The 27919-nt window shown below is 38.9% G+C and overlaps 1 protein-coding gene across 3 annotated transcripts in view; it reads left to right on the top strand.

Moving 5' to 3' along the window:
- Positions 1–27919, top strand: part of taf3 (TAF3 RNA polymerase II, TATA box binding protein (TBP)-associated facto) — a 160712-nt gene that overhangs the window by 125013 nt on the left and 7780 nt on the right. For 2 of the 3 annotated variants that reach the window (XM_068005113.1, XM_068005115.1), the window contains 3 exons: positions 339–2137; positions 6879–6961; positions 26770–26826. In XM_068005113.1, coding sequence (XP_067861214.1) covers positions 339–2137; positions 6879–6961; positions 26770–26826 — 1939 coding nt within the window. The remainder of the gene's footprint in view (positions 1–338; positions 2138–6878; positions 6962–26769; positions 26827–27919) is intronic. The other variant, XM_068005114.1, reaches the window with a different exon arrangement.

Consider the following 27919-nt stretch of genomic DNA (forward strand, 5'->3'; position numbering starts at 1 on the left):
TTGTTGCCTTTCAAATGAGGCATTAAACCAAGACCTATTTACCTGTCCTGATGATTCAAGTGGATGTAAAAGATCTCAAGGCACCATTCAAACAAGAGGTGCAGGTACTTCCAGTATCCTGGCCAACATTCCTCCTTTAAGCAATACCAGAAAACACAGATTAATTTGTCATTTATCTCATTTGCTATTTGTGAGACCTTTTATAGAAATTTACTGTTGTGTATGCCTCCATAACAACAGTGACTGCCCTTCAAACGTAAATTATTGGTTGTGAAACTCTTTGAGAATGATAAACGACGAGTTCTTTCTTTTCTAACGTTGTATTTTATTTGACACAGAGGAAGAAGAGGAACAGGTCCCCACTGATGGAGGTACATCAGCAGAAGCTATGCAGGTTCCCCTTGAAGAGGAAGAAGAGGATATGGAGGAGGAAGAGGCTGTTAATGATGAAAACTTTTTAGGCAAGAGACCACTGGAAAGCCCTGACTCTGTTGATTTACCAGTTGCAAAGCGAGCTCGAACAGCTGGCTGTAAAATGGACAGCCCTGATGGTGTCTTAGAACCAAGGGAACCCTTGAGTATGATCAATTCTCAAAGGGTGCCTCCTGTTTTATCTCCAGTACCGCCACCAGATCATTCTGACTCACAGCCTCTTTCACCTGAACCTCCAATGCTTGCACCCATACCAAAACCATCAACCCCCAAAGCTTTGGATTCAAAAGTGTTCACATCTAAAGTCAAATCGAAAATCTCCTCTTCACCAATACAAAAACCCAAATCCCCTAAAGGATCTCAGTTGGCGCTTTCAGGAAGTCCCATTCGTTCTCCAAAAGCTTCATTGAAATCAGACAAAAAATCACCTATACGTACAAAAAGTCCTAAAAGCCCTAAAAGTCCAAAAGTACCAGCAAATGTTTCTCATTCCACTGCCAAGAATGAAACTCCAAACAGAACACCTTTGTCTGTCTGTAATTCAGGTTCTGAAAAACTTGGTAAAGAAAATATTCACACAAAGCAGCCACACACATCGACTGAATCGGAGAAACCAAATGTTTTGGATACATCGCCAAAAAAATTGCCAGTGCCTGATAAGAGTATTGATGACTCTATTGATGCTGTTATAGCTCGTGCTTGTGCCGAGCGTGAGCCAGACCCCTTTGAGTTTTCCTCAGGGTCCGAATCAGAAGGAGAAACCTTCACTAGTCCCAAAAGACTCACTATTTCAGAATCATCACCACGGATGCTTTCCCTTTCAAGCAGCTTTAGCAGGGGTAGTGCAACCCCAGTGTCATCTTCTGGCCCAACAACAAGCACAAATGTGTCATGGACTTTGGATGATTCCATTAATGAGGTTGTCAGGAAGGCAAGCTTAGGTACACCTCCCTCTGTACCTGCATCCATTCCTTACCTGTCCTCTCCATCTGCTTCACCACCTACCCCAGAACCTCTTCTTAAGCTCTATGAAGAACGTACAAAACATGCATCTTCATCTGATGTGAAGAAAAAACTGAAGAAAGAGATTAAGATGAAAATCAAGAAAAAGGAAAAAGAGAAGTTAAAAGATAAGGACAGAGAAAAAAAGGAAAAGGGCAAAGACAAAGAGAAAAACAAGGACAAAGAAAAGGAAGCCAACAAGGAGTCCAAGATTTTTTTTAAAGAATTTGGTAAAGAACATGAGAAAGATGCATTTAAATTTAGAATTAAAGACTTTGATGATAGTGATGTAAAGGTAAAACATAAAGATGGGAGCTTTAAAAAGGACAAAGAAAAGCACAAAGAAAAAAAGAAAGATAAAGAAAAGGGGAAAAAGGATAAAGAAAAGAATAAAGACAAGGATAAACATAAAGTTAAGGCCCCTTCAGCATCACTTACATTTGTTCCTAAAGAAGTCCCATTGCCCTTGTTTAGCACTCCAAGCAGTGTCAAGACTCAATGTGCTTTGCCAGCAGTGTTTCCTATGGTTCCTGAAAGACTATTTGAGGAAAAATCTAAAGAGAAGGACAAGAAAAAAGACAAAAAGGAGAAAAAGAAAAAAAAAGATAAGGACAAGGACAGGATGAAAGAAAAGGAGAAGAAAGAAAAAGAAAAGAAGGAAAGGGAAAAGGAGAAAGAAAAAGATAAGCATAAACATGAAAAAGTAAGTTGTACTATAACGGTTGTATTGCTTTAACAGTGATACTTTAATAGTTGAGCATGACTATAGCTAAGCTAAATTGAACTACCAAGTGCTACCAGTGTTAGGTATTTATAACAAACCATTGATGTAAGAATATTGACTTTCATATCTATTAATCTTTTTTAAAGATCTATTTTGGACAGCTGGCATTCATGCAGGTATAAAACTGTGAACCTCTGAATGCCAGCATCAGTGTAGGGCATCAGAACCAGGCCACTAACTTGTTTAAGAAAAAACCCTTAGGTTAGCTATTTATTTACTGGTTTTGAATCTAGTTATTCTTATTATGGAAACATTTCCAGGTATTCATATATTTTAAAGCTGGGTATTATAGGAGGTTTATAGTACAGAAATTTAATAAAATGTTAGTGCTGATTAAATATTACTTCATAAAATATATTGTAACATTTCATGAATGACTAAACTGTTTCATGTGATAGTCTCAAGTTTGTGGTGTGAATTATGCCTTTGCTGAACTACATATAACAGCTCTGAGGTCTTTCCTCCTGCTGCATATGTGTTGTAAAGAAAATCACGAAGCCAGAAGACATCAGATGTTCCTAGATACTATTGTAATTTAGATTAATCTGCTTAGATAAGCTTAGAAGTTGTTTTTTTTTGCTGCAAGATAGGATTTAAAAAATGAATTTTTCAGAGAATCACTCTAACGCTTTCACTTTGTGATGGCGCTTCACGGGTGTCCTGGAAGAAATGTAGAGCAACAGAGCATTATCAGTTTGTGCCTTGAGGTATGTAGTAAAAAGAATCTAAATCCCAGAAGATTAACAGAAAAATGCAACACACTCCAAAAAGGGGCTTATGTGACTGGTATTATTTATCCAGGTGAAAAGAATGGTGCTTATATATAAGACTGTGAACAAATCCACTGGCAATGTATTTCTAGTACTCCACAAAGGACTCTTATATTAGTGGCCCTTCCCTATCTTGCTTTGAACCCTGTCACCAGCCCAACTCGTGTACACTAGTCCTCTTACTAAGTTCAGCTTCTTGTGAAGTTGTCTTTTTTTAATTTACAAACTATTTACAGGCATTTCAAATCCACAGTGCCCTGCATTGTGTGCTCATATATATTTCAATCAATGAGAAATAACTGTCTTAATTAAACCATCTAGTTTATGAATAATTGGTCAATTTGTAATCTACCATTTTTTCCTTCCCATGACTCCAATTCACTTGGTTATGAAGAACTTACTGAAATATATACCAATATCGATATTATCCCGATATTTGAAGAGCAGAGGCATGCCTAAAAATTATAGTTTTACATCAGTGGAAGTCTAGTGCAGAGAAAACATTAAAAGCATAACTTGATAAAGCATGGAGTCCTGCTTAATTGACTTAAGTTCTTCAAAAAAAATTACAATGGAGGACCAGGGAAATGCAGTGGATGCTATGAAGCTGGATTTTTTAAAAAGCATATGACTGAGCTCCTCAGCTGAGTTTATAGTCTTGGATAAAAAGACTCGTTGAATAGATGACATAATAGAATACTGAATAGATAGTTGGCTCAGAAATAAGAAAGGGCAGCCAAAAAGGAAACTTTTCCTGCTTAAAAAATGGTTATAAGTAGCGTATTGCAGGGATAAGTCTCTGGACATGTATATATAAGTGAGTTGGAACAGAATGTTGAAAACAAGTTTTCAGGTGATACTGAAAATGGATGAGAAACAATGCAACCAGATTAACTACTTGTATTGCATGAGGGTAGTGAATTCTATTTTTCACCATCTTTAAACAAGAAGGGTATTCTATTAGGTAATTTTTTACGTCCGAATTGAATCTCCTGTAAGATTCTGAATTATGCAAATAAGACATCAAAAGAAGTGTCATCAACTTTTCTTGCAATTTGCACGCATTCTAACCTTCCAGTCGAGATCAGAACCAGCAACCCTGGTTGATTTTTCTGCTCCCTGACCTGAGGACAGTGAAACCAAATTCTGCACAAAGCAGAACTAAATCGTCCTGTCGGTATGGCTCAGTAAAACACCATAGCATATCAAACTGCTGAACCAAGCAACAGCGGGGTTGGGCTGGACTTCCTACTTATTGATGATATCCTGACAGGTTGGTATTTGTAAGTTCGTTCATAAAGGCAGGCCCTATTAATTTTATCCTTTCTGAAGTCTTAGCACTGACTGGTCCAGCATAGGGAATATTAGATTAATTCTAGGATGAATGTGAAACACTTGAGAGAGGACCTGATTTGAATGAAGGGACTTTCTATCAGGCATTTCTCAGAAAATCATGTTTCTTGGCCATCGTGAAGATCTTTGCGACTATACTAATCTCTCTACCCTTTTCCCTATTCTCTTCGTCTATCATCTAGAAGGCCAAATTTAACAAGATTTTTTAAGGAACTTCCTTACAATTTTAGTGATTAGATAACCTTGTTTCAGCCTCCAAAAAGTTAGTAAACTCCAGATTTTGATCAATCAACCGTGCCTCATTTGACATAAAGATTGGGTACTCTAATCTGGGTAACCATAGCGAAGAATTCTGTTCTACCAGTGCACTTCTGAACTCTCTCCCTTGTTCCTCCTAAATGACAAAAATACAGTCCTATAAACTCTTCCTCTTCCCTACATCTTTTCTGTTCTGAAATCAAGACTTGCCATACAATTTCCTACTCTCCAAAGGACTCCAAAACTTTGAAGCTTCTAACTACTATTTGTGTCTCTTTCTTTCTACAATCTTCAGGCTTTTAAAAGTCAAGCTTGGATTCACCACTTCCTGATATACCTAATCTTTTATTTACTGTTTTCATCCTTTCTAGTGTCCTGCACTAAGAAACTTGGCCCTTCACTTTGGTTTCTGAATTAGAAAAAAGTCCTAAGATTATATCCAAATTCCTCACCAAGATAGTCACAGAGTTTTGTCTTTCTCAGGAAATTAATACTCTTTGCTTACACCCCCTTCCTAATCCTTGGCTTCTACTATTCCACAATGTAGATGTAAAATATGCCTATGTGGAGAGGACTAAATTTCTTAATATGATGGGACAACAGTTCTGTTCAGCCTTAAGGAGCCTCTAACTCTAATCAGGCTGGCCAAAATGCTAACTGGATTTATTTTACATTGCTGCTATTTGGCTTGAAAGAAAGAGTCAACATTGGATAAGGATCCTTGAATTCATTAGATAACTACATCTTGAACAAACCTCAAATAGTTTACTTTAGACCACCTATAAAGCTTCCACATGCTCTATTACTGCAAGGAGGATCACAATGAACAATGTCAAAATATTACAGCCCTTAAAACTTCTTAAAGCAGCATCACACTTGTGATTCTCCCCATTGTTTATTGGGCTTGCCCTCCATTGAGGCATGAGGATAACCCTGCAGCTCATTTAACTTTACAAGCCATACAAGCAGCTGTCTTAGAAAATTGCAGATAATCCAGTGCTGGGGTTCAGGTGAAGAATAAATTACTTGAACTTCACTCTTGTAGTATGACATCTGAACTCTTATCAATTACAGTGCTGTATTGTAACCAACTGAGAAGACATGTACTATTTACTTTATTATATATACTGATTGTGAATTCTTGCTAAGTAAATTTGCAGTGATTACCGGTATATCTCACTCATTAATTGTTCTGTGTGGATGGCAACATCAAAGCAACTCCACAGCTAACCTAGATTTTCCGCCTATTAACTATGAATGGGAGGAAAATCTAATTTAGAGTGCATTGACTATAATTGTCCAGCATAACACCTGCCAGTAGCAAAAATAAGACTGGAAATAGTACAAAATGTCCTCTCAACCTCCACAGTAGTTCAGGGTTCAAATGGCAATTCTAAATTGCTCACCTTCACTCTCACAGTTTACCTCATCATTTAAACCCCCTGGTGAGATTTGTGCTTAGGAGTAATCCCACTCAATTTCAATTATTCTCATTTTAACTTGGGCAAACCACATATAGCAGAATTTAATCATCACAAGGACTGCAGTGGTTCATGGAGAAGGCCCACCATCACCTTCTCAGGGAAACTAAGGATGGGCAACAGTTGCAGCCTTGCCAACACTGTCCATGTGTATAAAAACAATTGGTGCTTCTAAGGGATCCCAACTGTCTGTACATTTTAATACTACTGTGTTATACCATGTAGTGGTAAAAAAATGATTTGCATCAGTACCCAGATAATGAATTTCTAGTCTCAACCTGGCCATCAGGAAAAAAGGGTACGGGTGAATGATGACTCTCAGAGCTAAAATAAATTTCCTGCTTTCCCCCATAGCTTTAAGATGTTTGACAGTGATTGGGACCTAAAAGATGGGGGAAAAAAAACTTCAAAATGAAGAATAAGTATTCATTTAAAATTAAATATAGGCCCAGATTTATTATCCTAAAGCCCATTATTTTTAAACTACACACTTTTTCAAAACCTCAATCCATTTTCAGGTCGCAAATGGCATTGATTAGCTTTTCTGTCAGTTCTCAACACAGCCGTAGACCTAGGATAGTGTCTTATATGCAACTGCATTCGTTGTAAGACTGGAGTCACAATGTATCTAACTGAGCTATAACGTTTTATGTAAATGTATTTTATCTGGTATTTTTTCAACATCAAATTATTTGAGCATTTTGACTTTTTCTTTCGCTTTGTCTAAAACATGTAATGCAAACAGTTACGATATATTAATTAGAAATAAATATGCTTATCACTGTATTTCTGTCCAAGGCAAAAGCTGAAGCAATTATACCAGCTCCTTCCCCTGTTATTCCAAGGCTTACCCTGAGGGTTGGCGCTGGCCAGGACAAGATGTGAGTACTGTATTTTTTTTAATCATTTAGAGTGGTCATAGTGTTTATATTAAGATAAGGACCAGTGCCATTTAATCCAAAAATGGGTATTTATTTTCTATAGTAAAATCTGCTGAGTTTAGTTCTTCCATTTCCTTCCTGAAACGAAAATTCAAAACGTGCATTATCATCTCCAATATAATTCATTTGATACTGGAGTTACTGGAATAACATCATTTTGCTAATGATGGGAAAGTGCAGTATTGAATGAATAAATTATGATTTAACTAGAAACAAACCAAGGATTGAATATATTCTCTAATAGTTGAAATTTCCTATTCACTTCTATATGTCTGTTCTGCATGTGCCATGTACTTTCATTATTTATCTTCTCAGTTTTTCTTTCAAGAAAAGCTCTAGATCTATATAGCCAAGCCAAATATACAGCTTAAGTGGTAGAGGGTGGGGGAATGAAAGGGGAGACTACTGTGTGGGTGAGCAAGAGCAGTTGAGGGAACAGCCATTTTCACCACCTGTCTGCCAGCTTCATAATAGGCTCCTAATGTTAATATGATAGTATATGGAGTTGTTAGAAATGTAAGCATTGAAATCACATGTAATAAATTCTGATATCTGTCTGCCACAGTAAAAAAGCTTTTTGTTACTCCAATGTCTTATGATTTATCTGCACGAGGCAGCCTCGGACCGGACCAAACCAAAGTTTCACTGATTTTATAAAGTTCTATTTCAGTGAAGGTAGAGAGCCATAGAACAACCAATTCAGCATCTCATGGGGTGATCTGCAGTTTTAAAGCATAAACCATTGGAACAAGGGAGGACTCAGCAATACCTTTTAGAACATTCAGGATTATGTAGCAACTCAGATGAATATTTATCCTCTTTGTATATTATCATAATAGATTTCTGGACTCCAGCAATAACTAAAGTGAGTTTATCCACTGAGTAACTGAGCCATACAGTCAAGAAAAGTCCCAATTTGACTGCAGGTGCGCACTAAGTTAGCTGATCTCAACTGGAATGGTAGCAGGAATGTTGCAGTTGGCCTCAGCATACCTGGGTTAGAGACAGTTAAAAATCAGGCAAGGTACCAGCTTCTGATCACTTGCTGGATGTGTGGAATTCAGGTGAGAACAGAATCAGACTCTGTTGGGATGGCCTCACCATTTGAATAGCCCACCAACGCTCACTGAGAAGTGAAAACACTCAATTGTATTTTAGCTGGTTTCAGCAAAACTAAGCCCTGACGTCCACAAAAATGATTACAGATAATTGATACTCTGAATGATGGGAGTGCTGAGAAGCAAGGTTCCAAACTAGTACTCTTGGTCAAAAATAACGCAGTGGTGCTGGAAGATCTGTGTTATGACACATGATAGTCCATGCAGTTCTACAACTAGCTCATCAAAGGTATTATAACCACTCAGGATACAGCTAACTCCCACAACACATTCCTTCAGTAACAAAGAGGAAAAAAACACATATACCAATACCAAGAATATGCCTACAGCTGTCTTGTGTCTATGACCATTCCTATATTTTGTGGAAAACCTGGAAGAGATATAGGAATGTTTTCTCATCATTGTGGGCATCTGTAATTTTAAAAAATATCTTCCAAATTTCCAAAACCACTATAGCTGGATACTCTCTAAATTTGGATTTGTAGCTGAACAGTGCAAGGGTCAGCATTCCCATTAAATTTTAATTTGTTTTGTATGGTTTATGCATCAACTTTTTACCGATCAACTGTTTAAACCCCCAATATGCTACTCAAACTGCCGGTCCTGGTACAAAGAAAGAAAAGAACAAAGGATTACCACCTCCGTCCCAGGACAAACTGATCAGCACAACCAAATAAGCTTAATCTAAATGGGCTTTGGCAAACAGCAATTTGTCCTTATGTCCTCATGATCACTACAAGTTGATTCCACACTATGAATCAATCAGATGGGTGTGTTATTTCGATGTGAACGAATTGGTATTATGAAAAAAGATGCAATAAAATAACAATTGGAAATGCACAAATATAATACCAATACCTATTGTACATATTCACTGAAAGAGTATGAGTACAGTCCTTGAGAAACCCCATCGAAATAAATGATATTAGTGCAATCTATTAGTTTTAAGATGGTCACTTGGCTCTGTATACTCTAAGATTGCCCAAAACTGTTTGGAATCTGTGAATTGTGCAATAAAACTTTCAAAGGTGTCATTTGCTGTACAAGAGACAGGAAAGCTATCTGAAGTATTATTAGGTTACCAAGTTCAGGTTCTGTCATTGAGGAAATCAGTGACTGTTCCCTTGGGCAACAAGTTCAACTAAATTCCCATTAGTTTTCAGTGATTAACAGGATCATGGACCTAGCGCTATAGGAGGGTGGGTCGTGAGAGGGAATGAAAGCAAAGAGCAACAAAAGAGAGGCTGGGAATGTCAATACTTAATTAATACAGAAAGCAAAAAAAGTGCAAATGCTGGAAACTGGAAATAAAAATTGGAAATGTACAGCAAGTCTGTCATGTCAGAGAGGAAAAGACAGATATAATTCACCGTATTGTAACTATAAATATGCTGTTTTGTGAATTTTGAGACACTGATCCAGCCTTGGGGTTCAGGTGACAAACCTAAATCACTTGCGCTTTACTCTTAAGAATTAATGTCATCTGAACCCCCAAGATTATGTTGCTGTCTTGTATTTCACTGACAAGTATGCAGTGTTCTTTAAGTACATTCCGAAGATGTTTGTCATCGTGAATTAGTAGCAGTCGACTGTACTTCTGGGTAGAAATTTTTTTAAAGTTTCATGTGGCTCCTGTCTCGGAACTGAAGGTGATGACCTGAGACAGTTTGGTTGACTTTATAATGACACTAATGATGTGTGAGAATGAAACACAGTGATCAGTTGTATATTGTAGTACTTAAGTGATTGACCCCAAGGCCAGAAGATGATGGGTTTCGTTCCAGGGCAGTCTGTCCCCAGTGTAATTACTTTTAGGAATGTAGCATGACTACATACACAGAGCACAAGATGAGTTGCCCATGTCAGTCTATGTACAGTCTTCCATCAATCAATTAAACATTGTCAAGAATATGAAATTGTTAATTCAGCAGTTTCAAAATTATTGTAAACTCTCTGGTTTTTGAGATTAAGGTTCTCCCACCCCAAGAATTGGAACTGAACATCTCCAGACAGGTGCTAAAAGTGCAGAAAAGCATCATGCCTTGCAACCACTTAGGAATTCCATGTAGTCTATACCACTCCCATTGTTTTCAATTGGGAAGGAGATCACTTTTGCTCAACTTGCAACACAGTTAGTTTTATAATGCCACCCTGCTTATTTTTATAATATGTGTATATACTTGCTTTTATGCAGTGCCTTTAATGTAGAAAAACATCCCAAGGCACGTCACAGAAGTGTAATCCGACAAAAATTGACGCCACACCAAGCAAAGAGATATTAGGAGGGGTGACTAAAATCTTGGTCTTAAAGGATGAGAAGGAAATGGAAAGGCAGAGAGGTTTAGGATGGGGTTTCCAGAGTGAAGGGCCAAGATGGCGTAAGTCATGCCCGCCAGGGTGGGTGGAAGTTTGTGGGGGATTCACAAAGAGTTGGAAAAATGCAGAGTTTTTGGAGGATTATAGAGCTGGAGATGATTACAGAGATAGGGAGGGGTGAGGCCATGAAAGGATTTAAACATGAGGATAAGAATTTAAAATTTGAGATGTTGGGGAACCAGGAGCCAAAGTAGGTCAGTGAGCACAGGGATAGTAATAGGTGAGCAGGACTTGGTGCAGGATAGGATATGAGCAGCAGAGGTTTGGATGAGCTGATGTTTATGGGTGGTGGAGGATGGGAGGCTAGCCAGGAGAACATTGCAATACTCAAGTCTGGAGGTGACAAAGGGTATGGATGACTGTTTCAGTGGTAGATGGGCTTAGGCAGGGGTGGAAGTGGGCATTGGTATAGAGGTGGAAGCGAGTGGTCTTTGTGATGGAGAGGATATGGGATCAGCAGCTCGGCTTGGGGCCAAATATGATGCTGAAGTTGCCAACAGTCTGGTTCCCAGAGGAGGATGGAACCATAATCTAGGCTGATACTTCAGTGCAGTACTGAATGAGTACTCTGCTGTCGGAGGTGCCATTTTTCGGATGAGACGTTAAATTGTGGCCCCATCTACCCTCTCAGGTGGACGTAAAAGATCCCATGGCACTTTTTGAAGGAGGAGAGTTCTCCCGGTGTCCTGGCCAATATTTATCCTTCAACCAACATCAGTTTTTTTTTAAAAAGACAGATTATCTGGTCATTTATCTCATCTATGTTTGTGGGACTTTGCTGTGTGCAAATTGGCTACCACATTTCCCTACATTACAACAGTGACTACACTTCAAAAAATGTCATTTGCTGTAAAGTGCTTTGGAACATCCTGAGGTCATGAAAAGCACTATACAAATGCAAGTTGTTTCTTTCATTCTGCAGTCATCTTCTGAAGATGATGAATCAAGCTGCGGTATTGTTCTGTGGATACAACTGGCCCTTGGGTACTTTGCCTAAACTGCCATACTGGAAAACATGCTTAACTTCCCTAAATCCATTTTTCCCATGACAACAAATCCAGCAATTACTGCCACATCGTATGAAAAAACCTTCAATATTTGCTTGACTGTTTTACGCACCTCATATAACACTGTACAGAACACTGTAATTGCATGTGTTCATTTTTATTTCATTGAGTCCTCTCCCACTCCCCTGTGATGTGAAGCTTGCCCAGCCTTTCTTTGCATCACAAAAAGTTTTCTGTTATTGTTGAATGCTGAACATTGTAATGGAATACTGTATGTAAAACAAAAGAGGCTAAGTATACTCTACAAAACAGAATGGGTCAGTGTGGAGTGTCCAAGAAAGAATCAAATGAAGTTATGGAGCCTGTGGTGTAGAGATCAAGATATATGTGATGTGGCGATGCCGGTGATGGACTGGGGTTGACAATTGTAAACAATTTTACAACACCAAGTTATAGTCCAGCAATTTTATTTTAAATTCACAAGCTTTCGGAGGCTACCTCCTTCCTCCTTCCACATCGTTCACCTGAGGAAGGAGGTAGCCTCCGAAAGCTTGTGAATTTAAAATAAAATTGCTGGACTATAACTTGGTGTTGTAAAATTGTTTACAAAAGATATATGTGCACATGATGCAATGACATTTTTATAGTTCTTTTGACACTGGAAATATTGTACATTCCTTGCTTATATAGTATCTGCATTCCCATAGAGAATCCCTTATAATGCTTGAAACCCTGTATAGATAGGAGCACTTGGCATCATAAGAAATCACCAAGTTAGTGGGACACCATCTCCACTTACTGATTTTTCTCCCTAACTCACTTAGTGTTGGCATGTTGGCTTGCTGAGAAGAGGTGACTCATATGTGCTGTGTTACTTCTTCACACCCAAACACCACTTTCAGGTGCTTACACTTGTTGCAATGCATGTGGTATCACAGCATTCACAATTCCAGTGCTAGGTACAAGTTGAGTCCTTTTACAAACCAGGTAATTTTTTCGCTGCAAAGCTTGCTCTGGACCAGGATGATTATTCAAGAATTTTGGTGCTTTTACTAACATCTAGAATTTTCTCCAGCCCCAGCTGCAACTTGCATAATCCTATTTGTGCAATATCTTCGCATGAAGCATAAGTAATTATTTTAAAGATTATATACAGAATTGAGAGTGATGAGTAAATTTGTTGGCATCATATTAATTGTTCTGTAAAAACTGAATCTACTTTTAAACTATTTTAACACCGTTGTCTTCACATGTAAAATCACTGTGTGAAAATTTTTGTCAAATTTTATAAGCACTGTGAGAAAGAGGCTGATGCATTTAATCTCTTTGTTTAAATTTGTGATGGTATGGTTAGCGTAACCAAATGGGATAACTGTAGTCTTAAGGTGACAGACAGTTGGGGCCCAAAGGCCATGCTTGCACAATAACTGCTAACCACTTCAACAAAAAGATTGTGAAATGCCTCTGCAGTTACATGTGAAGCAGCATTCAGAAGATATGACAGTCTGGGCAGAATTTTTTTTTTGACCTCATAAGGCTTTTTAACAGGACAGTGTGTCACAATGTCACTATGATTCACTGCCAGCTTTCTTTTTATAAACCTAATGTTCCTTAATGTAAATAAGTATCCTGACACAGGCTATTTTTATTAACCTTTGGACACTTTCAAACAAGAATTTCAAATCCTCTTATTTCCTATCCATTTAGCTTAATTATGTCACTCATCTATTTTCTACAAGCGCAGTTTCTCATTGAAAAAAGTCTCTGAATTCACATAGAGTGGCCATAAAAATACCTTTTGTAATGAGGCAAGCTAAAAAAGATTTGCAGCAAAGAAAGCAAGTTTTGGGCCTCTGGTCATGTCACTGCAAAGGTAAGAATAATTTTTAAAAAATATTTAAATTCCCTATCAGTTTAAAGCTATCATAAGAGTAATGCTTTGTCTTAGAATCAATAACATAGTGGAAGGGGAAAAAAACAATGGAGGAATCAATTAGAATGATGTGGATTGAAGCCAAAATGAATGATTCTGTAGGTTAGATAGTCAAACCCAAATGGGGCTTAATTCGCTGTCACTGTGAATTCAGGGTTTCCCAGTAAAGAGTTTATCTATAGATGTGATCAACCCAAAAATTTAATTGCTTTATTTAATCACCTTAGGAGATCTTATCCTCAGTGGATCTGAAATTTAATTGGCTTGTGTAGGTTTTAAACATTTATGTGTTCTGTCCAGGTTCCCCTTAAAAAATTAGTTTCAGCTAATGATTTTTTTTAATCATCCCCTGTTCAATAACAACTAGTGGTAGTAATCACTTTCCGTGCTAATTTAACTGATTTCTTAAGATTTATTAGTCTTAAAGAAAAGTAGTAGTAGCAAATTACTTTAGCGCCATTGATACCATTGCACAAGCTGTACATCACTTCTGTTGTACCACTGTGACGTATCACTTGATTGTGGGTTGCATCTTTAATGTGGATTAAATTAACCCTTTGCATTCCATAGGCTAATTTAATTTATTTAATCTAAATCCTATTAATTCAATAACAAGTCAGTACTGAGGATAAAGTGTTAACTGATGCTGTTTGTTTTTTATAGCAGATGTTTGAATTACATTGAATCCTTTCATAGCAATTATACACAGTCAGTTGAGATCAAGTGATCTGAATTCAAAAGCTAGAAAGGGTGAATGCCTTTCCACATCCCAGCATTTTTACCTTCTTACGACTACAACCATACATCATTTTATTCTTTACCTCTGCATCAAGTTTGCCTGTGAACCAGATAGTATCTGTCTGACACACATGATGAGGGTAAGAATTTCTGATGGTCTGAAAGTGAGGCTGATTTCACTGCTAGTTGTAACTACCCCAGATAATGAGGTAATAAGCATTTCTGATCTGTGTCCACTCATGATTTTGCTTTGAGTTGGATTTAACATAGCCACAATTGTTACTTTGTAAGAGAAAGTAGGTCTACACATTTCTATGCTTGTAAACAATTTTACAACACCAAGTTATAGTCCAGCAATTTTATTTTAAATTCACAAGCTTTCGGAGGCTTCCTCCTTCGTCAGGTGAACGATGTGAAAAAAATCGTTTTTCACATCGTTCACCTGACGAAGGAGGAAGCCTCCGAAAGCTTGTGAATTTAAAATAAAATTGCTGGACTATAACTTGGTGTTGTAAAATTGTTTACAATTGTCAACCCCAGTCCATCACCGGCATCTCCACATCATTTCTATGCTGACATTGTTCTTCAGACTCCAGTGTTGCAGAACACTGACTGGAAGGAAAGCACAGTACCTCCAACTCAGTATTTTATGCCATTAAACAGTACATGGAGGATCATTTGCAGACAACACCAAATTGGGGGGTGTAGTTAATACAAAGGAAGAATGCGTCAAAATGCAAGAAGACGTTAATAAACGTGCAGAATGGGCATATAATTGGCAAATGAGTTTCAATATAGATAAGTGTGAGGTGGTGCATCTTGGTAGGAAGAATAAGGAGGTCACATACTGCTTGGATAATAAGAGCCTAAATGGGGTGGAGGAGCAAAGGGATCTAGGGGTACACTAAAAGTAGCAATGCAGGTTTATAAGGCCATAAAAAAGGCAAACCAAGCACTCTGGTTCATTACTAGAGGGATAGAATTGAAAAGCAGAGAAGTTATGTTAAACTTGTATAGGACCTTGGTTATACTACACTTGGATTACTGTGCACATATTATAAAAGGATATAGAAGCATTGGAGAAGGTGCAAAAAAAGATTTACTAGGATGATACCAGAACTGAGAGATTATATCTATCAGAAAAGATTGAATAGGTTGGGACTCTTTTTTCTCTAGAAAAGAGAAGACTGAGGGGTGACCTGTTAGATGTCTTTAAGATTATGAAAGGGTTTGATAGGGCAGATGTAAAGAAAATGTTTCCACTTGTGGGGGAAGTCCAAAACAAGAGGTCATAAATATAAGATAGTCACTAATAAATCCAATAAGGAATTCAGGAGAAACTTCTTTACCCAAAGAGTGGTAAGAATGTGGAACATGCTACCACAAGGAGTAGCTGAGGCAAAAAGCATAGATGCATTTAAGGGGAAGCTAGATAAGCATATGAGGGAGAAAGTAATAGAAGGAAATGCTGATAGGGTTAGATGAAGTAGGGAGGGAGGAGGCTCGTGTGGAGCATAAATGGCAGCATAGACCAGTTGGGCCGAATAGCCTGTTTCTGTGCTGTAGACTCAATGTAGCTTGATGTAATTTGTTAAGAGACATCAGGTTAAACTTTTTTAAGAGGTATTCTGTTTATACATTTGTATTATCAAATTAATTGAAGAGTTCCCACACATCAAATGAATCATTACATTTGATAATTATCAGTAGGAATGCTTCAGTATAAAAGGTAGCTGTAACTATCCAGAATTTTTGATCATCTTCTGCAGATAAGCATCCTCTCTGGTTGGTCAGATGTGATTTATTGATTTTGAATACAAATTTATATAATATAATAAATGGGTATTTATTGGTATTGAGTGATCTATAATTTCTTGAGGAAATATTATATTTGCCAGAACATTGGTATTACCCATGTTTTGTGCAATGAGATCTTTATCAACCTTGCAAAAAGCAGACGGCACTTTAATTCAGCATCTCCTCCAGAGGATCACACCCCTTACACAGCAGATTCGTTTAATGCCACACTGTGACATTAGTATTAGACATAGGCACTGTTTCCTACACAGGACTTTAATCCACACCATCTGTTCAAGAAATGAGAGCAGGTCATTACTAACTGAGCCAAATCACCTAAGTGACATGACTGTAAGCTGAGTTGTACATCAGCAGCCGGAGCTTGTGTTTGAAAAACGCACATTCCTGAAATTTTGTTGAGAATCGTAGAGAAACGTTGCAGAGCTTTCCTTTAAGAGATTAAATAAATTGGCTAGAATCTGTGATCGATTGTCTATAAAAGGAACAAACATGTTGGTCTTTTCTCATCCTGTGCTTCCTGCTATTCTTATGTTTGTAAATTGCCTTGTACATTGCTAAAGATGTAGTTTGTGCATAAGTTCCTGAGACTAGGAAGCTGACAGGTTGTTGCATTTGTGCAGAATTATATTCAGGCAGTAGCAAGTGATGTCAGCAGACTCGTGTGTGTTGGAGGGGATTCTTGCATACCAAGAATTGTACATTCATGCATTTTACTTGCAAAAAAAAATTCTATTTTGCCTGTTTTGGATTCATTTGGTCCACTGATAAACACAGTCCTCCTTAAAACAACCCTAATCAAAATTCCAAGTTAGATGCTCTGTGACTAACCATGGTGCATTGCTGCTCTCTGCAGCTTTTGACACAGTCGACCACACCATCCCTCTCCAACGCCTCTGCTTCATTGTCCAACTTAATGGGATTGTGCTCGCTTGATTCCATACTTTAGTATCCAATCGTAGCCAGAGCATCTCCAGAAAGGGCTTCTCTTTGCCCCCACACCGTTACCTCCAAAGTCCCCAAAGATCTATTCTTGGCTCCCTCCTCTTCTTCATGCAGCCCCTTGGTGACATCATCCACCGACAGGGATCAGCTTCCACATGTATGCTGACAACATCCAGCTCTACCTTTCCACCAACTCTCTCGACTTCTCCACTGCCTCTGTGTTGTCAGACTGCTTGTCTGATATCTGGTCTTCAATGAACTGCAATTTCCTCTTGTTAAACATTGGGAAGACCAAAGCCATTGTCTTCAGCCCCCACCAAAAACTCCATACCCTTTCCACTGTTTCCACTCCCTCCCAGCACTGTCTCAGTTTAAACCAGACTGTTTGCGACCTTGGCATCCTATTCAATCCCAACCTGAGCTTCTGACCCCATATCCACTCTCTTATAATGACCACCTACTTCTACTTACGTAACATCACCAGTCTCCGATCCTGCTGAAAACCTCATCCATACCTTAGTCACCTCCAGACTTGACTACTTCAGTGATCTGCAGGCTGGCCTTACATCCCCCAAGCTCTGTAAACTTCAGCTTTTCCAAAACTGTACTGCCCGTATCCTATCATGCATCAAGTCCCAATCGCCCATCACTCCTGCCCTTGCTGACCTACATTGGCTCCATCTTAAAATTTTCATCTTTATTTAAAGCACTTCCCGGCCTTGACACTCCCTAACTCTGCAACCTTCGACAGCCCTTCTTACCCGCGCCGCCCCCCCCCCCCCCCGCTGCAGAAGTCTCCATCCCTCGAACTCTGGCCTCTTGTGCATCTTCCCCACCATTGGTGGCTGTGCCTTCAGTTGCCTCGGCCACCACACTCTGGAGTTGCCTTCTTAAATTCCTCTGCATCTCCAGCTCCTCTTAAATCCACCTCTTTGACCAAACTTTTGGTCACCCCTCCGAATATCTCCTCCTTTGGCTCGGCGTCCAATTTTATCTGATTACGCCTCTGTGAAGCAAGTTTGGACATTTTTCTACATTAAAGGCACCATATAAATGCGAGTTTTTGTTAAAGTACATGAGTCAGTCCTGTACAGTATGATTAGAAAGCCTTTGAAGAACCTACAGTATATGTAGATTACGGTAGTTTTTTTGTAAATATAATCCATTGCTCTGTACTTGTATTTGTTTTGTACTTTCTACCCTTTTAATGCTATTTTTCTCACATTTTCTTTTTCTTTCTTGCAATTTTTCTCCCCTTCCCACCCCTCCTGATGACTCCTCGGTGAGCTATGATTCCACAGGTGCGGTTCACTGTCCACTACTTCACCTGTATGGCTTTAATACGTGTGTTAGCCTTATCAGCAAGAGTGCAGGGTATTCCACTGTAGGAGGACCAGATCCAAGTCCAATTTTCCTGTCACCCAATGTCCATAAATTTGTCTGGCCACTGGGCCCTTGGCTAATTTTTTTCCCCCTCTAACTTGGGCACTGTGGCCAACTGTCGCATCAGGTACCGAAGCCCAAACTGAGATCAGCTGACTCAGCACAGACTGGGGATCGAACGTGGGAATTTTGCTGGATAGTGATCAAAAGTGGAAATCCTGGCCAGTTTTATTCTCCCCTCCCTCCCCCAGGAGTGGTGAAATGAATCCTTAAACTTCTGTTGCCGCCTTGGCTGTTCCCAGGTAATTACTTTTTTAAAAAATTAAACATGCTTCCATGTGTTTAAATGGGTTTGCGATCTATCTCGTCTTTTGTATCACAAATCTCACTCCTCTCATTTTTCTGATAAGAGCTCTATGTGTACACATTTTAAATTGAGGTATAAATATGTTGGGAAGGTTTAGATTGGAGACTTACACATTTATGCCAGGCTTGGTATCCAGAATGAAGTCTTCACTATAAATGAGATTGCTGTGCTAATTAAATGTAAGAAATATCTTCCTCGTCATTCATTCCTTTTCTTCATACAATAGAAAAATCTGTGTTCTAAACTAGCTTTTTTGTTTTGAGGTGATTGACTATCTTATGAGTCTTAAGAAACCTGGTTAATGAACAGTTGTCTGAAAACTATTGAATTAATTGTATGGCCTTAAGTGGGCAAAACTCTTATCAGTATCAGGTAATTTATATGGCAGGCCATATAATGTTTGTACACAATAGCTAAATAATAGGGTTATTAAACTCTATCCACACTATGAAAGCATATAACCTTCCATCAATATGTGTGGTCAGGGGCGGGAAGGATTGACTCATTGGTAACTTGTCAAGCAGCAGGCTTGCATTTCAGCCTGCGCAGCTTGTGACCCAGTCCATATACATGTCTTTTTGTGGTGGGGAATTAGGTAAAGAGACACTGGTGAAAGCCCCTCCTGCAGCACGTTTTCATGAATGAGACCAGTGTTTTCAGCAGTTAGCCCACCGTGACCAGCAGTGCAAATGGTGAAACGTAAGCAGCATGGGGCCATTATCAAGCACAGCTGTGGGCGGTGTTTGTTTCTTCATTGAAGACTGTCTATTCAATTGGCCTGCTGTAGGAACTGTTATTCATGAACTAGATGCAAGCAAAGGTGATACTTTAGAAAGAAAAAGTGGAAGGATAATTGTACTGTGCAAGACAAACTCTTTCAGAAAACAGAAATTCTAGCATAACTGACTCCTGGCAACTCTTTAGCTAAGTTTTCATCATTGAACAGAGTGATCTGAGCTGAAGTTAACCATGGAGGTCAGAGTTTAAGCTGGGGAAAAAAGAAGCTTACTTGTTAGGTTTTTCTAAAAAGAACATTGAATAGAATTATTCAGCTCTAATTTTATATCAGGCCAAACACTTGTCAATCCTGACAGCTGAAATGGCTTTTAGACCAATCAGGTTAGCACTTTGGTTAATGCAAATAGAAATATTTTTTCAGAGCAAAATGCAGTATTGTGCAATAATCTGATATCTGCTTACACTTTAGGACATGATGATAGGCAGTTTGTAAAGATGATACTCAGTAGTAATTGTCACGCGGTCGAATTTGGCTGTAAAAATAACAGCGCTCACCGTTATTTATGTGCAAATCGGACAGTAACTTTCGGCGACTGCACATGCGCAGTTAAACGCGAAAATCCGGAAGTTGCTCTCCGAGATGCGATGCTCCTCCAAAAGCTGTGCGAAAACGGCATCTCGCTGGCTGACTCTCCATTTAGGTGTGAACGGCGTCAAGTTCCTGTACTGACATCACAGATATAGACTAAATTCACCAACAAAAGTTAAGTCATTGAGTACTATTTTAACAGCGTGGTAAGTCTGAATGACTGCCAAAAATCTTTCTGGCACTGAAAATTAACTTTTGCAAGTGTGGGGTCTCATTCAGATTTTAATTATTGTTGGACATTTAAAAAATAGTTAAGATTTCTTTTACTTTTTCTTTGTCTCTTTTATCTCTGTCTCTTAATTCAATCTTTCTTACCCTCTCTTTATTTTGCTGTACCTGATTTGACATTGAATTCACTATTCTAACTTACACTTCCTGGTTCTGACTCTGCGCTGTTATTAACAATGTTTCAATCTGATTGGTTAAGGAGATACACAGCTGCTTACCCTCTTCACACAGATCCCAGATGCCCTGTAGAGTGTGCTATACTTTTTGGATTTCTAATTTACAGGAATTTGTCATGCTAAAGCTCATAGACTTGCACTTACCCATAGACTTTCTAACGAACGGCTGGTGCCATTCATTCACCATTCACAGCAAGATCCGGCCCAATGTGCGTGTTATTTCAGCAATGGGAAAGACTCGATGTAGGATGAGTGGTTTATAGCTTGTCATCTTGAGCAGAATAAGAGCTAACAGTATATTTGGTTGGTTCTTATTAAATACTCTGTTTCATATACCATGTAAACAAAAGATGTGTCATCACAAAAGCTATTAGCAAATCATAAGGACTTTTTTTTAATATATGTGTAATGACTGATTTTACTAGAAGCTGATTGGCATGTCCAGGTGAAGAAAGTTTCAGGGAGCTGAACATCTTCTGCTAGGCTTTACACTTCCCCCAACCTCGATTACTTAACAGTAGGGCACTACTAACTGAGCTCTGGGAAGGGGGTGGCTGAACTATCAAAAGTCGAGAAGTTATGACTCCAAGCAATCGTGATGTATTTTCTTCTAAAGCTATGGTATTCTGTCACTGGTGGCTTAAATATGGTAGCTGCCAGAGTGAAGATCATATCAGTGCCAATTCTGTTTGGTAGGAGGAGGATTTTTAACAACAACTTGCATTTATATAGCGCTTTTACATAAAGAAATGTCCCATGGCACTTCACAAATAGGAATAAGGAAAATAGACTTGAAGCCAGGAAAGAAGAGATATGGGGGGGTGACTGAAGGCTAGGTTAAAGAGATGGGTTTCAAGGAGATTTTTAAAGGTGGAGAGAGAGGTGCAGAGGTGGAGAAATTTAGCATGTGAGATCCAAAAAGTAGGACCAAGGTAGCTGAAGGCTCGACCATCAATGGTGGCATGAAGGGAGGAAGGGGATTACACAGAAGAGGAATGGAGCTTTTAGGAGGGTAATGGGGTAGATTGCAGAGATAGGGTGGGGTAAAGCCACGGAGGGATTTATGAACCAGGACAAGAATTTTGAATTGAATTTATTTAGGGATAGGGAATCAGTGTAAGTTAGCGAGGACAGGGATGATGGTCAAGCAAGACTATGTGCCAGACAGGATACATGCAGCAGAGTTTTGGACAAGTTGGTGTTTCTGGAGGGTACAGGCCAGGAGGCCGGCAAGGAGAGCGCTAGAATAGTTGAGTTTGGAAGTGACCAAGGTACGTATAAGGATTTTTATAGTGCCAGGGCAAAGGGAGGTGAGGACATCCATTTTATAAGTTATTTTCTCCCTACTTGCCTCCCCACTCCTCAATGTTGCACATAACATTACCTGACCAAGACTGCAAGACTAAACCAACTCTGAACTAGACATTACAAGATGTATTCCTTGGGTTGAATCTGGTTTCTTTTTTCTCTCTCTTAACATGATTGAAATCAGGAACCAAACTTATTGGGTCAGGGAGGGGAGAAGGAACTTGGCTCGTAACTACTCTGTACTCCAGCATGCTTTTCAGCTGTTATGTTACAAGACCTTTTGAATTTGTTTTACTTTCCCTCACAGTAAAACAGAAATCTGCAAGAATCAGGAAATTAATTAGATTGAGTAATTTCCATGATATAGTGGATTATACATAGTCTGAGGAAGGAGTAGATTTGATGGCCTAAAGGGTCTTTTCTCATAGTCTGCTTTCTTACATTCTTTTTTCGCATTAATATCACCCAATGTGAACAACTTGGACTTTTTTGTCTTGAAAATGGAGGCAATCTATGAGACTGCTATTGGCTCCTCTTAGTCACTGCCCCATCCCACAACACTCTGCATAAGAACATAAGAAATAGGAGCAGGAGTAGGCCAATTGGCCCCTCGAGCCTGCTCCGCCATTCAATAAGATCATGGCTGATCTGATCCTAACCTCAAATCTAAATTCATGTCCAATTTCCTGCCCGCACCCCGTAACCCCTAATTCCCTTTACTTCTAGGAAACTGTCTATTTCTGTTTTAAATTTATTTAATGATGTAGCTTCCACAGCTTCCTGGGGCACCAAATTCCACAGACCTACTACCCTCTGAGTGAAGAAGTTTCTCCTCATCTCAGTTTTGAAAGAGCAGCCCCTTATTCTAAGATTATGCCCCCTCGTTCTAGTTTCACCCATCCTTGGGAACATCCTTACCGCATCCACCCGATCAAGCCCCTTCACAATCTTATATGTTTCAATAAGATCGCCTCTCATTCTTCTGAACTCCAATGAATAGAGTCCCAATCTACTCAACCTCTCCTAATATGTCCACCCCCTCATCCCCAAGATTAACCGAGTGAACCTTCTTTGTACTGCCTCGAGAGCAAGTATGTCTTTTCTTAAGTATGGACACCAAAACTGTATGCAGTATTCCAGGTGCGGTCTCACCAATACCTTATATAACTGCAGCAATACCTCCCTGTTTTTATATTCTATCCCCCTAGCAATAAAAGCCAACATTCCGTTGGCCGCCTTGATCACCTGCATACTAACTTTTTGATTTTCTTGCACTAGGACCCGCAGATCCCTTTGTACTGCAGTACTTTCCAGTTTCTCGCCATTAAGATAATAACTTGCTCTCTGATTTTTCCTGCCAAAGTGCATAACCTCACATTTTCCAATATTGTATTGCATCTGCCAAATCTCCGCCCACTCACCCAGCCTGTCTTTATCCCCTTGTTTCTCTCCCATTTCTCCCTCAAATGTTATCCTTCATATGATTACCATTCCTTAGTCCAATGCTCACTGACATCAACAACCACCCTCTTTTCTTGGGCTTGATTTTCTATCCCTTCAAAAACAATTGCACAGTCCCATTCTTAAAGCCTGGCCTCAACAACGCTGTACTCTCCAACTACCAACCCATTTCTAACCCCTTCTTCCTCTCTAACCTCCTCTTCCTCATTAAGGTCACAGTTTGTCATCCTCACCCCACTCTGTGCGCACCTGTTCCACCATTCCCTGCTCGTATCCCTCTCGTCTAGTGTTCAATCCCACCTGCAGCAGCAAAACTGCCCTGTTCGAAGTAACCAATTGTATCCTATGCAACTGCGACCACAGCACGATGCTCCTTCTCGACCTCGCCATGGTCTTCAATATGAATGACCTTTTGGACTTCCTTCATGGCCCACTTGTGTTGAAACCTATCTTTGGCCTGCAGGCAAGATTAATGCTTGTGCAGTTGTTCATTTGCCATTGAAACCTCAGAAATTTACATTCTGTCTCCCAGAAATGCTTGTTTTCCCCTTTTCTCCAAATATGTTTTAAGAAAACTATATCTAAAGTACATCATATAATGTTTCCCCTGGCTGGGGAGTCTAGAACCAGGGGTCACAGTCTCAGAATAAGGGGTAGGCCTTTTAGGACTGAGATTAGGAGAAATTTCTTCACGCAGAGGGTGGTGAATCTTTGGAATTCTCTACCCCAGAGGGCTGTGGAGGCTTAATCATCGAGTACATTCAAAACAGAGATCGATAGATTTCTAGATATTAAAGACATCAAGGGATATGGGGATGGTTCAGGAAAATGGCATTGAGGTAGAAGTTCAGCCGTGATCTTGTTGAATGGCGGAGCAGGCTCGAGGGGCCAGATGGCCTACTCCTGCTCCTATTTCTTTTGTTCTTATAATGCCATGATGAGGGTAATTCCACATTATGCTTTATTGTCATGCTTAAAGTATACCCCCAATCTAAATAAGTAACAACAAGCTTTTAAAATTCTGATCGGTAGTGGAATCCTTTCTGTTTTTAACAATGTTCATCCCCCGTCCCAATTTTTCCCCCTTCTCTCCTGAAGGTGCTGACTCTTACTGGGGTGTGGCTCCATAACCTTTGACATCCCTCTGGTACCTTTCCCAAATAACCATCCTTCATGTGTGAACCCAGATGGTGAATATCAACAGGTTATTCAACCATGGAGGGTATCACAACCAAGCCAATCCTATTCTCACCTGACATCCACAAATGTGCTCTTTCCAGCAGTGGTCACAGGATAGCAATCTGGACTGAGAACTGTGGCTGTTTATTCCCTCTGTTTGGCTGAGGGGCACTGAGGAAAATTGGAGCTACCAAATGGATCACTTTTTAAAATGCTGTACAAAGGTCTAAAATCCTTAATATAGTCTGTCAATTGCATTGTCAAATTTGTGCTGCTTCCCCTGGATCTTAATTGATCCACTGATGTGGATCTTAGTTGGGTCTTAATGTTATCTTTTTAAATCCATGACATCCTATTGAATAGTTCATATATAAACATAATTTTAACAGTAAACTGGAATGGGTACATTGCATTTTAAAACGCTGGATTTTAATGAGAGGCCCTTTTTGTCAGGATCCATAACTTAGAACCGGAATTTTTATTGGTACAGTTATTATGATTTTGTGTTTTGAACTCATCATGTAAACTGCCATGTCATGTGCCAGTGTTTCGTGCACGGTTTGTGTGCTAGCATACCAAAGTATGTAATCACATTAGAACGTGGATATTGGCATCAATCACGTGATAAAAAGATATAGTTGCACCAGAGTCGATGAACCTTTATGGGTTCAGCCAGTAGACACTGTATTTAATGGCCGTTTGTCTTGGCTGCTGCAATTCTTTTGTCTTTTTTTTTCTAGAAGCAAATTTTCAAATGCAAATGCAGAATTATATTTGGATATTTAAATTTAATTGATTGCCACACTAATTTGGGTAGAAGCTGAGCGGCATTGCTCAGACTGCAGCTTTGAGTTCACTAGACATCTGTGACTGTCTTGTATGCCTTTTTCCTAGCTATTACTTTAGGAAGGAAGTGCTGCATTAGATAATGTTTTCAAAATCCCTTTTAAGTACAAGCCTAATAACCTCCTGTCTTTATGCATGTCCCGTTTCTCACTGATTAGACTGTTCAGTAGCTATTTGAAGTCATTTTAGCAGGGATGCAAGCATTTTTAGAAACTATACTTTCCCACATACAAGTGAAACTAAAAATACTCCCCTTCTTTCTGCCAAATGGTTATGAGAGGGATATTATCCCCTCTCTCCCCTGCCCATTTTGAGTTCATGATCAGTTCAAGTTAATGATTATTAATTGTTAGGCAGTGCAAGAATCATTTCTGTTTCCTTGGGAAGTAGAATTATGCAGCCAAAAATCAATTTGTGTTTAATTGGACAAAGTATTAAAACAAATGATCATCAATCAGTTTCACAATTTTTAATATTTTTTTTGAATTTTGTGCTTGTCAAAGTATGTGAATATAGGGGAATGGAACACTCCTGAGCACCCGGTCAGCATCAATATAGAACAGCTAGGTGCAGATTACCCCTCCCTCTACTGTACCCTACAATGTACCGCAGCGCAACCTCAGTAGAGTCCTTCCTACAGTACCAATGTAACAATTTTTCATTTTTCACAACAGCCAACCTATGACCCTATTGAGTGAATTTGCTAGGTTAGTGCTGAATTAAGAACTGCTTTGAATTGAGTTAGGATTATCAGAACTCGTGTTACATAGGTTCCTTATACCCAACAGACAGAAGAGACTTTCATTCTATCAGTCTGAGCTGAACTTCAGAAATGTTCAGGAAAACTTCAAGAGGAATGCATAACTCCTGAGTGAGTTGTGTTGATTATGTTGTATATAATTTATTGTCTACTATCCATCACTAGGCCAATTTTTGTTTTATTACTAATACAGATGCTGGTTTCTTTAAAATTGCAACAACAACATTTTTTTAAGTATAAAGACTTTTGTGGGATCGTATGCTGCAAGATGATTAGTGAGTCAGTGTCAATGGTGCTGTAATTCATCGGTCAACATTAATGATAGGCCGTTGTGTAAATATAAGTTCCATTGTTAGCATTTGTGAGCTCCATAAAATTAAGCTAAAAGGGAGAGCAGCAGGCTAGAAGGCCAGCTTTGAAAGATTAAAAATATAGAGAGGGTGAAAATAAGAAATGGGCAGACCAAAGGGAAAGGTGGATGCATACAGGAGAGGAGCACACCAGGCACAGAAAACATGCCAGAGAAGAAAGCAATTAGTTGCCAGCTAGTGGTGTCAATAGGATGGAAATTAAAGCATGGGTGCCAGTGTTGCAAATTTAGGTCTAGAAGTTTGTATGTCAATTAATACAAACTATTGCTGCAAACTTCACTCGTATATAATTATATCTAACATGTTATAACCATTATTCTCTTGTTTTTTTTCCTCCATTTTTCAAATAGTCTTTCCTCTCTGTGTTCCCCATGCCGTGTACTGTTCCCAACCCAAGAGGGCATTGGGTAACTTGCCAATTGTACTCTTTAAGATTTGTGAGCATGGTCTGGCATGACTCAAAAATGGATTTTCCCTTCTGTATCTCTGGGGAAATGCCAAACACGTGCCTAGCCTCTGCATTGTGCTTTCCGTGATGTTATGGCCAACATTTAGCAACTAATGTGGGGAATTGGAGGCTGCAAGCTTTTTTTCACCTTTTTTTTAACCCTTCTCCCTGTGCTCCAAATGTACCCAATGACCTAGCTAAGACCAAGAACTTGTTTGTGAAATTAGCCGAAAATTCCATTGATCTTTGTGAATTATATTTTAATACACTTGTTTGCATCTACTACTGCCATCTTAAATCTAAATGCAAAATTCTTTTCAGTTTTATTTTTTAAAACCAAAATAGTTGTGATTTTAAAGTTGTAGATTTAATGCTGTAAATTTACAAGACCTAACCTTAAGCACACTTTCCAATAGCTATGAAAATTTGACTCTTGTCATCTAATTCCACCCACATCAACTTTGTTTTTTTCTTTAATTTCCTGTGTGCCCTTTTCCAAAGTCAGAACATCATGTTACAGAAAGGTCACATTGTTTGTTCCCTTCTTTAATAATTGCTATGTCTAGGTGTAATATATCCTTCAAGGTTGGTCAGATATGGGTCATTATGTACTTTCACATACACTGTAAAGGGCTGGTGTTACTGGTCACATTTCAATTGTCAGAATGGCAGTGGTATAACAACAACAGCAACTTGTTGTGCTATTTATATGGCACCTTTAACATAGTAAAACGTCCCAAGGCGCTTCACATATAAGATGCATAACAAGCATGTTAGAACAACCATTTTTCTCAACTGCAGCATTTGTTACAGTATGACTTGCAAGCATTTAAATATTTAACAAATGCCAGAGAATTGAAGCTGGACTAACGATATTTCAGCCTTTTTATTATTTTCTTATCACAAAACTATATTTTAGTAGCATATGGCTGATGCAAGAAAGTTTCCATAGCATGTAGTACTAGAAAAAATTCTGTTAACCTTTCAACTTATTTAAATTATATTTAATATGTAGGTGGAAACTGTATTTGGATCAAGATGTGCAAAACAAA

This window comes from Heptranchias perlo, chromosome 24, assembly GCF_035084215.1.
Source record: "Heptranchias perlo isolate sHepPer1 chromosome 24, sHepPer1.hap1, whole genome shotgun sequence".
NCBI classification, from domain to species: domain Eukaryota; kingdom Metazoa; phylum Chordata; class Chondrichthyes; order Hexanchiformes; family Hexanchidae; genus Heptranchias; species Heptranchias perlo.